The 12,608-nt window shown below is 43.2% G+C and overlaps 1 protein-coding gene across 7 annotated transcripts in view; it reads right to left on the bottom strand.

Moving 5' to 3' along the window:
- caska (calcium/calmodulin-dependent serine protein kinase a) overlaps positions 1–12,608 on the bottom strand; it is a 151,607-nt gene that overhangs the window by 22,129 nt on the left and 116,870 nt on the right. For 4 of the 7 annotated variants that reach the window (XM_084545075.1, XM_084545076.1, XM_084545078.1 and 1 more), the window contains exons 12-14: positions 8,537–8,614; positions 4,011–4,058; positions 1,539–1,619 (exon numbers count right to left, since the gene is read on the bottom strand). In XM_084545075.1, coding sequence (XP_084401201.1) covers positions 1,539–1,619; positions 4,011–4,058; positions 8,537–8,614 — 207 coding nt within the window. The remainder of the gene's footprint in view (positions 1–1,538; positions 1,620–4,010; positions 4,059–8,536; positions 8,615–12,608) is intronic. The other 3 variants (XM_084545077.1, XM_084545079.1, XM_084545081.1) reach the window with 1 other exon arrangement.

Here is a 12,608-nt window from a genome sequence, read left to right as displayed (position 1 = left end):
TAATCCTGTTTTATTATTATATTCACAAGAAATGACTTTAACGCTCTGGAGTCGACGGACGCAGCAGCACGTCCAAATCACATGACCGGTTTAAGACGACGTAGCGGCAAGACGGAGTCTCACTGAGTCTCTGTTTCAGCTTGTGTAGAAAGTGCTAACTTCAAACTATTTATCGATTTATTAAATCGTGTTGATAGGCCAAGTAAAACTAGAGTTATTAGAAATTATTTACAGCATGCTTTTTCCTGAATATTGTCATCATGTTTGGTGCGCCGGAAGACACAGTGATGACGGCGAAAGAGAGAAGCGAGTTTTGAGATTTGACAGATTTGTGACCTTTAGACATTACTCACTGTGACACCTGATAGTTTTGCAAATGGTTATAAATAGTCGTACAGGAAACGCCTGATGCATTTCCTGCATTTTAATGTAAATAGTTGTGAAAACTAACCCTAACTGAAATGTACAGTTAGGATTTGCATCGTAAGTTATAGAAATGGTTCGTTAAACATGATTGTGGTTTTCACAGTGAAGTTTTTCCTGCTTGGATTTTATGTTTTTAGTCTGGTTTTAGGTCCAATGTGTTAATACAGCTGGTCAGAATGAAAAACTAACTGTAAAGTCACACATGTGAGGTTGTGCTGAAAAGAACGACACCAAACAAGGCGAGGTGAACTGTTTTTAAGATGAAATATGAAAGTAAAACCAAAAGTAGACCTCAGAGGAACGAGGCATTTGTTGAGAACATCTTATATCTTATTATGTCACAAACTACATTGCTCTGTGCTCCTTTTTATCCTTCTTTATCCGTTGAATCACACCACTTGATGAGCTCCAAATGTTAACAGATAATCATGTGATCTTCTCGTATCTCGTATCTGCAACTACTCCTTTGAGGAAAAGATGCTTCTGGAGAAAGCTGCTGTTCCTTGAAACTATTCCAATCCAGGAATACGCTCGCCAGCGAAACCTAAAAACCCGGAAAAGCTCGTCTGCATGTCGCCCTCGCTTGAACTCGTTGGAATGCAGAGCACGTCAGTTTACGCTCATGTAGCGCTATGAGGGATTCAGGCCTCTGACCCCGGCACAGCACATCGCATCAGACACGCCTTACTGCCCCTCCGTCCACGCCTCCCCCCACCTTCCTCACCCTCTCCCCTCATTCACCTTATCACTTCATTTTGATATAATTTTCTCCTTGCCCCTTTTTTCTAGTGTCTCCCATTTCCTCCACGCTCTGTTGTGGTGCTCATTGATCAGAGACGGGAGTCAGGCACATTAACGTGATGGGATTAAAGGGGGGAGGCCACTGACAGCCCCCCTGAAGGACTTTCTCTTGGCTGGATTAAACCCTGCAGGTCAGCTCCTCGCACACATCCCTTCCTGTTTGATGTTTTTAAAGCACTTAAATTTAAGCAAAGTAAAATAATCTCATGCGGAGCAAAGGAACTAAGAGCATCTAAGAAGCTGCTAAGCGGAGATAGCGGCTGTCAGAAACCCCGAATGTTTCTTAAAGTGACGTATTTTTTGGGACTCACCATGAAATGTGGCTGGGTCAGTATCCGTCTGAGTTCTTTAGCTTCGTGGTTCTCTGGGTAGCAGGAGATCTCTTCCAGTACCTGAGGACACAGAGAGAGAGTCTTTTTTCTTTCCCTTCGGATCTAAAACTTTCTCAAACCTGTGACAACCTCTACAGGACCTGCTGCACCCCACGCAGCATATGAAGAGCGACCCCAAAAACCTCACAGATTTCCCTGACACCTCCGCCTCCGCCACCTACGTCATGTGAGACCAACTTAGGACTTCATTCGGCGAGTCAAGGAATCTGGTCAAGGCTTCGCTCCTCCTCCTCCTCCTCCTCCTCCTCCTCCCCCTGCTACTTTGACTCGGTTTGATGTCAGGTCCAGTTATGTTGCGCCTGACTGGTGAATGTGGCATTGTGGAGGTGAGGCCTTTGAGTGTGTGTGAGTACTGAAACCTGCATTGTGGACGCATGGTTTCTGTTTACGTCCAGGTATTCATCGTCTCTAAACTGTAATAATGTCATTTTCTTGCTCATTGATGGATAAAAACTAGGGATGCAACAAAAATTTTTGGCCGGAACAACATCTCCGAAACAACTCAACCGAAACAGGATGTTGTGATGATGCAAGCAACAACTGCAGCAATTTTCGGCCGAAAATGGCCCAAAAGTGCATTTTCGGTTTTTCGACCAAAAATATTCGGTGCATCAAAATTTTGCAAAAACCATCCGCTACAATACGCCAGCTGCAGAGGCATCTTTCAAGAAGGTGCTTTGGACATTTTGATGAACCAAAACCAAACCACACCGTAAATAAAGGTCCATAAATGCCCACAGAAATCAAAGAAAAAAGACAGTTCAGAACTTGCCTGACAATCCTCACGTTTTTAAGCTTTCTTCACAATAAAAGGATCTAATAATACCTACATGTACACCTATGATTTCAGCATAAACTGGAGGTGCTAATAGTTAATTCGGGCATATGTTTAATAATGCAGATTTACCAAATGATTGGGCAGATTGTGTAATTATCTCCCCTGATGGTATCGCAATGGCTGCCGGATAGGTCTATTTGTCAGCCCCAGTCTATCAGTCTTCCTCCATATTAACCCACAGATTAAATTTCAAACCGAGTTGATTAAAGAAAGTTAAATGTTGAAGGATGTTGCTCCAGGATTTATATTATTAAATGTGACTATCAAGAGAAAGAAGCCATAAGGACCCAGTTTGTTTTATGCGACATGTGATACACAGCACACCATGTTGTTTTTTAGATGAGAATGCAAGTCTGAAGGTCATTTTAGTTTCTACCACATGGAAGAAAAAAACTGGAGTAGCTTGATTTACTCTGAAGGTCTCGTACGACTTTCCGCTTTATCCATCGCTTCACTTTCCCAAAACATAACATTCTTGTGCTTGCGCAATTTTAAACCACCAACAACATATTCGCAGTATTTCTTGATCAACTATTCTGATCAGTGACTCCGATTTGAACTGTTTACGTGTATGCTAAATGAAATCACATGAGATAATCAGCGGTGCATGAATGTTTTCGCGCCCCTTATAAGGGTCTTGCACGACGTGTTTTTCCGCAGCTGGAATAAATCAGCAGAGATAAGACGGACGATGAGGTCAAGCTGGGGGTAAGATAAAGAAAATCTCAATTTCCTTGGAACGCTCTAAAAAAATAAAAACATCAAGGGATGCTTTAGTGGAGGAGCTTTTACTTTCTATTGGCAAAACAAAACAAAACATAAATTGCATAGAAATTACTCAAAACATTATCAGATTTCCACAGAAGTCCGGAAAGTAGTCAAAAATAACCCAATCAAACTGATGAAGGAATAAATAATAAGCTCTTGTATCTGCTTCTTCAAGGAAATTAGTAATTTGTTGTATCTGCTGTGACCTCCTTTCGCAGCATTTAACAGCAACTGAACATTTCCGGCAACTGCTGAACAGTCGTCCACAGCGGCTTGGTGAGATTTTAGCCCATTCTTCAACAGAATCACTTCAGTTCTGAGACGTTGGTGGGTTTCCGGACTTGAACTGCTTGTTTGTCTGTCTGAATGTGGATTTGAGCAACAACAACTCTTTTTCTGAGCTCCTCAGAAAGCTCCTTTGTCCGTTGCCATCATACACTTCCACAAACATGTGTTGTGAAGATCAGACTGAGACAAATCCCTGATTTATTTAAACTAAACGAGTCTAATTATACTGATTGAAAACACTTCTGACTCTAATTTGGCCTTGAATTTAACTTGTAATCCTAAAGGTTCACTTACTTTTACACCTCAGTGTATACTATTTCTGTTTCATGTGTTTGATTGGGTTGTAAATGTAATTGTAATAAAGTCCCGCTGATGTTTTGGGTCATTTTTATGCAGAAATGTAGAATATTCTGCAGTACTGTACTCTTTTAAAAAGCCCAACAGCTCTTGTCTTACGCTCGGGACTGTAACATGGCAGTAGTGTGATGAGGTCTTACATATTCCAGATGTTTCAAAGCGCCACTTGCTCCGTCTTGGGAGGAACTCTTCAGTGGAAGAAGACACAGGAAGAAGGTTACACAAGCTGTTGACGGTTGTTTTCAGAGCTCACAGGGGAAAGTTTCAAGGTCAGTGATGACGGACGGCGAGCGAAAGTGAAAGTCTACTTGAGATTAGTATCTACAGCCAAAGACAAAAAACTCCCAAGGAATGATTAGTTGGAACACTGACATAGCTCGTTTAGCTGGAGCTATAACAGCAGAGAGGTTAAAAGTTTATTAGTGCGTAGAAGGAAAAAAAGAAGGTTTGTTGAAGCCACCTTAGAAGATGTCCTGCTACTGAAAGTCTGATTGGTTCAAAGCATTTCAGCGTTCAGCCAGAGTGAATCAGCAGAGATTAGACGATGAGGTCAAGCTGCTGCTAAGATAAAGAAAATCGGAATTTCTTTGGAAAGCTCTAAAAAAAATAGTCAAGGGATGCTTGAGTGGAGGAGCTTTTACTTTCTAAGGTCTTCTGCCTTCACTGGAGGACGTCTCCAGCTCCCAATGTCTCCGCAGAGTCAAGAAAATGAGAAATTACTGCTTCCATCCAGGACATAAACCGTTCACTCTCCTGAAGATACAGACGCCTGGAAGCTAACAGATTTAAAAACAGTTCGTACCGTGGGTCTTTTATATTATTTATTTACATTTTATGATTGTATGTGGTCTCTTAATGTCTTTGTATGTTCTCGTACAATGACAATTAAGGCTTGTCTCATCTCGATTAAAATTACCTGCACCCGAAAGTTTGAAAGTGTCTTCTTTTATAGTTGCGTTACGTCGTAAACCTGAAGAGCACCTCCCCAGAAATCTAACTTGAAATCGTGGTTTTGTCCTGATCCTAGGACTAAAACAATATTTGCACTTGAACGTTTTTAGATGATCCAGTTTGTAAATGTCCGTGGCGTAGTTGTTTTCATAATTTCCATGCATCCATCCATCCATCCATGCAACAGGCCAAGCAAGGAATTCCTACTGAGGAATCCAAAGTCATCCCCTAGTCAGTGGAGATATTAGGTCTACTCTGGGGGCTTTTCTCAGCTGCCCATACTCGGTAAACCTCCAAAATGTGGCACCCACAAGGCATCCTCACCAGATGCCACAACAACCTCAACTGTGCCCTTTCGACAGCAAGTATCAGCGACTCTACTCTGGGGATCACACACCATCTCTAAAGCTGAGGGCAGCCACACTACGGAGGAACCAGAACTTTCTCCAAGTCATTACTTTGGGAGCACAGATGAAGGCTGGAAGGCACATAGACTGATAAATGTCCAATACAGTGCCAAATCTAAACCACTGAGACTCAGCACCTTCAAGGCCATGGTTCTCTGCCGTACAACTGTAAACTGATCTGAGTTGGGGTGAGTTTTATCCCTTTAGGATAAAAGCTGACAAAACCGTTTGAAAACAGGACTATATTTTAATTGCACCACGAGTTTTAGGCTTGTTGAACTTTATACTCTTGGATGCTCTTAAGGTTTTGTTCCAAGCACGGCTTAGTGTGTTTCTAATTGTCTGGAGGACTTAATTCTCTGTGGAGAACACCAATAAAAGACTCTGAAAATGGAAATAAAAGCTGCAACAATATGACTTTAATACTATTTTCACTCCCTCACATCGTCCGCCTTCATCTGTTGCCTCTCCATCCCGGCTGGTTTTAGTAGGAAAATGTGAGCCAGACGTGAACAGAGTAGCAGAGTTGCGTTAATTAAGGCAGGTCTCTTTGACATGAACCAAAACCACATAAAAACAAGAGCTGGGCTCCCCTTAAATGGCTTTCTCTGTTTTAACAGCTCTGGGATTTTTTTACGATGCCGGGCCCTCACCCACTCCCTTACTCTTCAGGCTTCTTAATTGCTCCCTCAACAAAGCGCGCAACATAAACGCAGCAGCATTTTGTGCGGTCGGCCTGCATGCACGGCTCTGCGCGAAAATACTCTCAATGCACGCCACTGATCCGTCGCCTTCCTGCAACAACACAGCAGCTCCACTCTGCACGCTACTCAGCTCTTCTAAAGCACAGATAGGTTAACACATTAACCAAGTGTGAGTTTATCATACGCAGGCTATAAGGCCTGCAAGGGCACCAACATTTCAAGAATACACTACTGGGGTGTCAAATGAAGAAGGTCAGAAGGCACGGAGCTTTATTTAAACCGACAGACAATCTTAATCTGACTCTGAGAGGAAGCTGCTCAGACGCTGTTTCCCGTTTATACTTTTAAGGCAAATGTCACCAAACTTCTTGGTGGTGGTGGTGCAGTGCTCCTTAAAAACGAAGAATCACGCAAGAAGCCGTCAGCACACCTCCATACACACTGGGGGCAGGTGAATCTGCGACCTGCAAGAGCTCCAGTCCTTGACGAGCTATCTCGTTGCAAGAGCTAGTGCACAGAGCAAAGGTCATGGCGGACAGCACTAACGCCATCAAGGACAACATCACGGTAAAGATCTTAGGAGCGACACTGGCTACATACGGCACTTGCAAAACCAAAGTTAACTGGTCGACTCCATTTTGCATTGACAATGAACGAAGAATCCAGGCACATTTTCAACCAATAGGCTTACTATGCGCAAAGCTTGGTCAAGAGTCTCTCTTAGCAACCTTCAGACGACAAGAACAGACACGGTCTGGGCATGTTACGAGGCACGACACTTTGTCCAAGCACAGCTGAAGGTGTACACAAACGTGGAGGACGGGAATGGACTGAGAAGACACTTCTGTAACTCGTTGTGAAAGATGAAGACAGAACAGCTCAGATGCAGAAACTCGCCTCCTCAAACGACTGGAAGACAAATTACTGAACCAAACTGTGAGTACTATTCATCTTTCAAAACATATATAATATATTTAAATTTGCTCTGCTTTGACCAACTTCAAAAAGCTACTTATAAAGAAAAGCTACATTCAAAAGCCTGTCAAAAATAAATTTCTTTATCTCTCAGTGGCTGGACAAGCACAGAAACTTCTCCCTGGCTTGGTTCATTGGTTGTATAATGTGCATCATGTACTGAAGCAGATGCTACATTTCATGTTAACGGTAATGTGACCGGACAAGCACAGAAAATCAGTTCAATTGTCCTGAACGCCATCTCTGTTTTAGTGGCGTGATAACAGAACGATGGCAACAAACCAGTGTACACAAGTATCAACGCTTACAACGGCGTACGGCACCAGTAGACCATAGACAGTATAAAGATGTACGGTGGAACAGCTCCTCCAAAGTGAAGCCAAAGCAAGTAGAGCTCCCCCTGGTGGCTGGGTGCAGTATAGGTCATAAGCTCCACCCCCTCCATGTTAGTGGGCGGGACTTGGGCCACACTAAAACACTAAACCACTCCATAAAGTCCAGTGTATAATCCAACGTTTCCTTGTAACTGGTGGAGGCAGAGCAGAGCGTAGTATTAAACAAAAACACGAGTGAGTCTGGAGGAAGTGTGGGCGGGGCATCGATGGCTCCACTCTCGGACCGTACTGATCAGACTCTGGCTCCAAACTCGCAAGATGGCGCCGCCCGTATTCCCGGGAAAAAAAGCGTCAGTTTGGCTAATGAAAGGAAGTGGGGACGTATTGTCCATATTTATATACAGTCTATGCTGTATGTTAAGTGTTTGTAATGATAATCCAATAATGAAACTAATAAATAAAACTATAACTTTTCTGATAACACATTTTTATTATTCTGTATTTTACAGTGTTGTATTGACACGTTAACATGAGTAAATTATCTGAATATTTGCTGAAAGTTAAGTATAGTCTGACTTCTCAAAGTTAACTGGACTGAGTTTTTTTTTTTTTTTTTTGAGAAGACCTTTCACCACTCATTCGAGTAGCTTCTTCGGTTCTAGGGGACTGGTGGGAAGTCTGAGGTTTACATACAAAACCTCTACTGAAACTTGCTTGTTGTGTAAACAACCAGAAACCTTAAAGCCTGTACAGGTTTCTGGTGCAGCTTTAGGTCATTTAAACCTCAACCTTCCCACCAGTCGCCTAGAACTGAAGAAGCTACTCAGATGAGTGGTGAAACGTCTTCTCAAGATCAATATTTAAGAAAGAGACAAAAATGACTCTCATCTGTGTTAACACTGAGAAAGGACTTCTTAAATCGATCTTGTCGTGACTAAAAGTTAGAGTAAGTGACCTTTTACACCTTCACTTCCAGTAAGCAAGGTTTCCTCAGACCACTCAGGATTTACTTGATCCGGCATTAACCACTTTCCAGCAAGGAGCGAGATTAAATACAAATATTAGGTTTAAAGAAACCCCTGCTGAATTTATTAATAAAGGAATTAGTAGAAACCCAGAACCCGACAGGTGAGCAGAAAGATCCACGGCAGAGACGAGTTAGAGGTTCAGTGAGCAGCAGGTCAGAAGGATTAATGAAAGAGGTGTTTAAGAGAATTGCCAGCTGCTTGAGAATATGTGTTAGATTCATTATCATCACATGAAGAAACAGGAAGTGGCTTTCTTTTTTGTTTACCTCTTTGGCTCTCTGCACAGCATCACTGGGAGGGTTTCTGATCTGCGGGGACGACTTGGTGTTGATCTTATCGTAGAGCTGAAACCAGAGATAAAAGTCAATTAGTGGAACTGAGAATGACGACACAAATTAACATTAGCAGTGGCATGCTTTATATGTATTTCCCGACCATCAGTGGTTCAGAGGGCTTTTCTAGTATAAACTATATTCTCTCTTTGGATACGTGGAGACAAACACGATTTAAAAAGGTGTTAAAATCAGTAAAAAAGCTGCATGCCTGATTTATTCTGCTCAGCTCTGTCTCTCTGAACGCTGCAGTTTCTGTGTTAATACCCGTTTTTCAGTTTTTTTTTTCTTTCCTCCCCTCTTCGACATCTAACTGCCAACAAGAAGAAACTGTCTTCTCATCTGCGACTGGAAGACGACAGACACGAGAGCTCTGTTTATAAAAATCCCAGCTGACTAATAAACTGCACAGGCGAGAGTGGGTGTATTTAAGAGACTGTGTTTGTAGACAAAATGACCCCGGATCAGCCGGAAAACAAAGGCGGCAGCTGTAGCTCGAATCAAAGTAGCCCTTTTTTTTTTTTTTAAACAACCTAAAATGACCGAGCGATCACGAACAAAGCAGCAGGAATGGGATGTTTGACGTGCAACCTGTGTTCTTGGTTTAACCTGCTGAACGGTGCGTTGCACAGAGACCAGCAGCCGAAGGCAGAAACAGAGAGTCGCAGACAAACACAGCTTTTGTAAAACACAGTTCAATGCAGCTCTGAGACCCAACGCTCCTCTGTTCTGTCCCCCGTCTCACAGCGACAACATGTGACGCTGGACATCGTCAGCAGGCTGCAGGAAGGTAAATGAACAGGATACTACAGTAATCTTTCTAATCTTGCAATTTGGTGCATGAGAGTGTTGCGTAAAACTGTGCAAAACTGTCCTGGTTAATCTTACAAACAGAAGATGTGTGTGTTGTTGTGCTTGGTTGTACACAGATGTTGTCTTTACAAAACCAGAACATGTAAATGGAAACTGAAGATATCAAGAAGATGCAGAATACAACCGTAGGGAAAAGGCGAGTTTGATGCAAGTCCCATGCAAGTAGGTGGAAAATGAATGAATGAATGAACAAATGGATTTGATTTCTAAGGAATAACACCGTGTCCTCACAGAGGAAACACTAATTCTGCAGATTCCTTCTGACGTACTGTACGTCTGGGTGTTAACCACAGTATGTCGAATTCTAGTTATGAAAGTAAGACCAAGATGCAATCTGGCTCTCAAAAAGAGAAGTAGCTCCAGCTGTAGTCGCCGCTCTGGCCAAGGCAGCCATGGAGAAGGCTTCCAAACCGAAGAAGAAAGTCGGTCCAAGCGCCAGCGAGCTCATTGTCAAAGCTGTGGCCGCTTCGAAGGACAAGAACAAGGCTGCCATCAAGAGCTTGGTGCCCAAGGGTACGCTTGTCCGGACCAAAGGGACCAAGGCCTTTTGGCTCATTTAACATGAAGAAGAAAGCTAAACCCATGTCCAAGAAGCCTGCAAAGAAAACTGCTGGCAAAGCAAAGAAAGCAGCAGTGAAGAAGCCAAGTGTCACAAAGCCTTGAGCCACCAAAAAGCTCCAAGAAGTCCTGTAAGTGTCCCAAGAACGGCCCTGCAAAAAAAGACAGCCGAACTCAAAGTCAACAACGCAGCACCTCAAGACCATGGGGGCCAAGGACATTCTGGTCCAGACCAAAGGGACCAAGGCCTTTTGGCTCATTTAACATGAAGATGAAAGCTAAACCCATGTCCAAGAAGCCTGCAAAGAAAACTGCTGGCAAAGCAAAGAAATCAGCAGTGAAGAAGCCAAGTGTCACGAAGCCTTGAGCCACCAATAAGCTCCAAGAAGTCCTGTAAGTGTCCCAAGATGGTGGCCAAGAACGACCCTGCAAAAAAAGACAGCCGAACCCAAAGTCAGCAACACAGCACCTCAAGACCCTGGGGGCCAAGGACACTCTGGTCCAGACCAAAGGGATCAAGGCCTTTTGGCTCATTCAATATGAAGAAGAAAGCTCAAACCATATCCAAGAAGCCTGCAAAGAAAGTCGGCCCTAAAGAAAACCGCTTCTGCCAGAAAGCCCAAGATGGCAGAAGCCAAGAAGTCAAGACTCCCAAGAAGATTAAGAAGCCTGCAGCCACCAACAGCCCCAAGGAGTCCAATGAGTATTTAATAAAGCTGTCAAAAGTGAGTAAATTAAAGATTTTAAAAAACTATTATAATGATGAAATCCCAGTGGTTTATGGACTTTAATAGCTTTATTACAAATGGATGGTAGTGGTTTGATTGCAGAGTCTGTATGAAATGGTAAGTAGCGCCTTTAAATGGCTTTAAAATAAATAAAAAGTTAAACATCTCCTTCCACAATGCAGTGAAATAAAAGCACGAACCAACACTCGAGTGAAGTTCAAATACGTCCAACTGCTGTAGGAACCTAAGGGACGCAGCAGAAAGCTTCGGGTACGCTGCTCAGTGATGATTAACTGCAGCCGCAATTAGCTCGAGTGCAGAAGCAGGCTGATCCACATGCTGCAGATAACTGACGATGTGAAATCATCAAAAAGATTCATGAAACGGAAATAATGACTTTCTCATGACGATCGGAAAGAAATGATTTATACAGTGCAAGGTTATAGAGTGAGGTAGAGGATAGAGGCTGTGGTTAATGACTGATGTAATTACGTCAATGTACATTGGAGTTAAGTCACTATTTCCTCAATAGTCAGCGTCTTTATTTACCTTTATTACTGGAGATGTTGCTGTCAGACTGAGCTTTGTGCAGGTCATAAAAGAACCAATGTCAGGCCGGAGATAAAGAAATAAATAATAACTAAAAAATAACAGCTGTTCATGGTTCTGAAACAACAGTAGGATGAGACAATATTCTACTGCCCCTCTGAACTTAAAGCGGACCACTTGCAATCACGTACAACGGGTCAGATGTTAATGCAAGGTCTGAACTACCATGAGGAGCGTTGTCAACATCCTTCGATTTCAACTAAACTGTGCAAAGATTCTGCAGCAGACGACTCAACGAGCTGTAGAAACTCAGATTTCATTCTTTTAAACTGTCCTCCTGGCTGCGACAGCAACAACAAACAGCTCTCATTCTGAGAAACATGAGAAACAGTTAGATGTATTAATTTCCGATCAGTGACAAGTAAATTCAGACATCCTTTTCTCGAAGGCAGCTTCTTTCTCAGGCCTAAATTAGCTCCGAAGCATGAGACGTAGCACGGGCACATGGGGAGAAAAAAAATACAAATGCACTTGACTAAAACGCCTCATTATAAGTGTCAAACGGCAAGAAACACAGACAGGCTGAATTAAAATTAGCTTGAGGCGTCGCGTGACGAAACACCTCTTGCCTCAAACACGCGAGGCAGAAAAAACAGGAAGGAGACGCACTCACCAAAAAGCGTTTAGTCAGAAAATCGCCGCCAACAGTTTGCAAATGAGACACGAGTTTTCACATCCAGGAGGCTTGATGTGCTCAGAGTCTGCAGGATTTTTAGTTTCCTCTGTGTGCTTCAGTGGTGTGCAGGATACTGTCAGATAGTGACGGAGGCTGCGCTCGCTGTGAAAGGCACGGAGGCCCGACAATAGAAGCCATTGATTGTTTGGGGGGTCTGAGGCTGGGCTGCACTCCTCTGTCCTCTCCTGACTAACCCCTCCTCTCAGAGCAGGGATGGTGAGAAACTGAGGCTGAAAAGAAGACATCTGCAGCCCCAGGCTCCCACTGACACCACTGCACACACACACACACACACACACACTTGGCAGAATACACTCGTCTCCCACAACGCACTTCAACCGATTCATCCTCCAGCTACTGGGAGAGCCTTTAAGATGACACGAAATCGCTTTCGGCTCTTACGGAAGACTCTGCACCTTCACCTGCTGTTTTTGATTTCAGCCTCTTACGCCTCATTTGATTCATGGAGCTTGTGATTTAAGCGCCTGGCTTTGCAAGAATCTGCATCAGCTGAGAGATGCTTGGCGAGATGTTTGAACCAAGCTTTGAAGAGGAGGGAGGG

This window comes from Chelon labrosus, assembly GCF_963514085.1.
Source record: "Chelon labrosus genome assembly, chromosome: 5".
In the NCBI taxonomy this organism is placed as follows: domain Eukaryota; kingdom Metazoa; phylum Chordata; class Actinopteri; order Mugiliformes; family Mugilidae; genus Chelon; species Chelon labrosus.
This window is presented reverse-complemented; position numbering and strand designations above follow the sequence as displayed.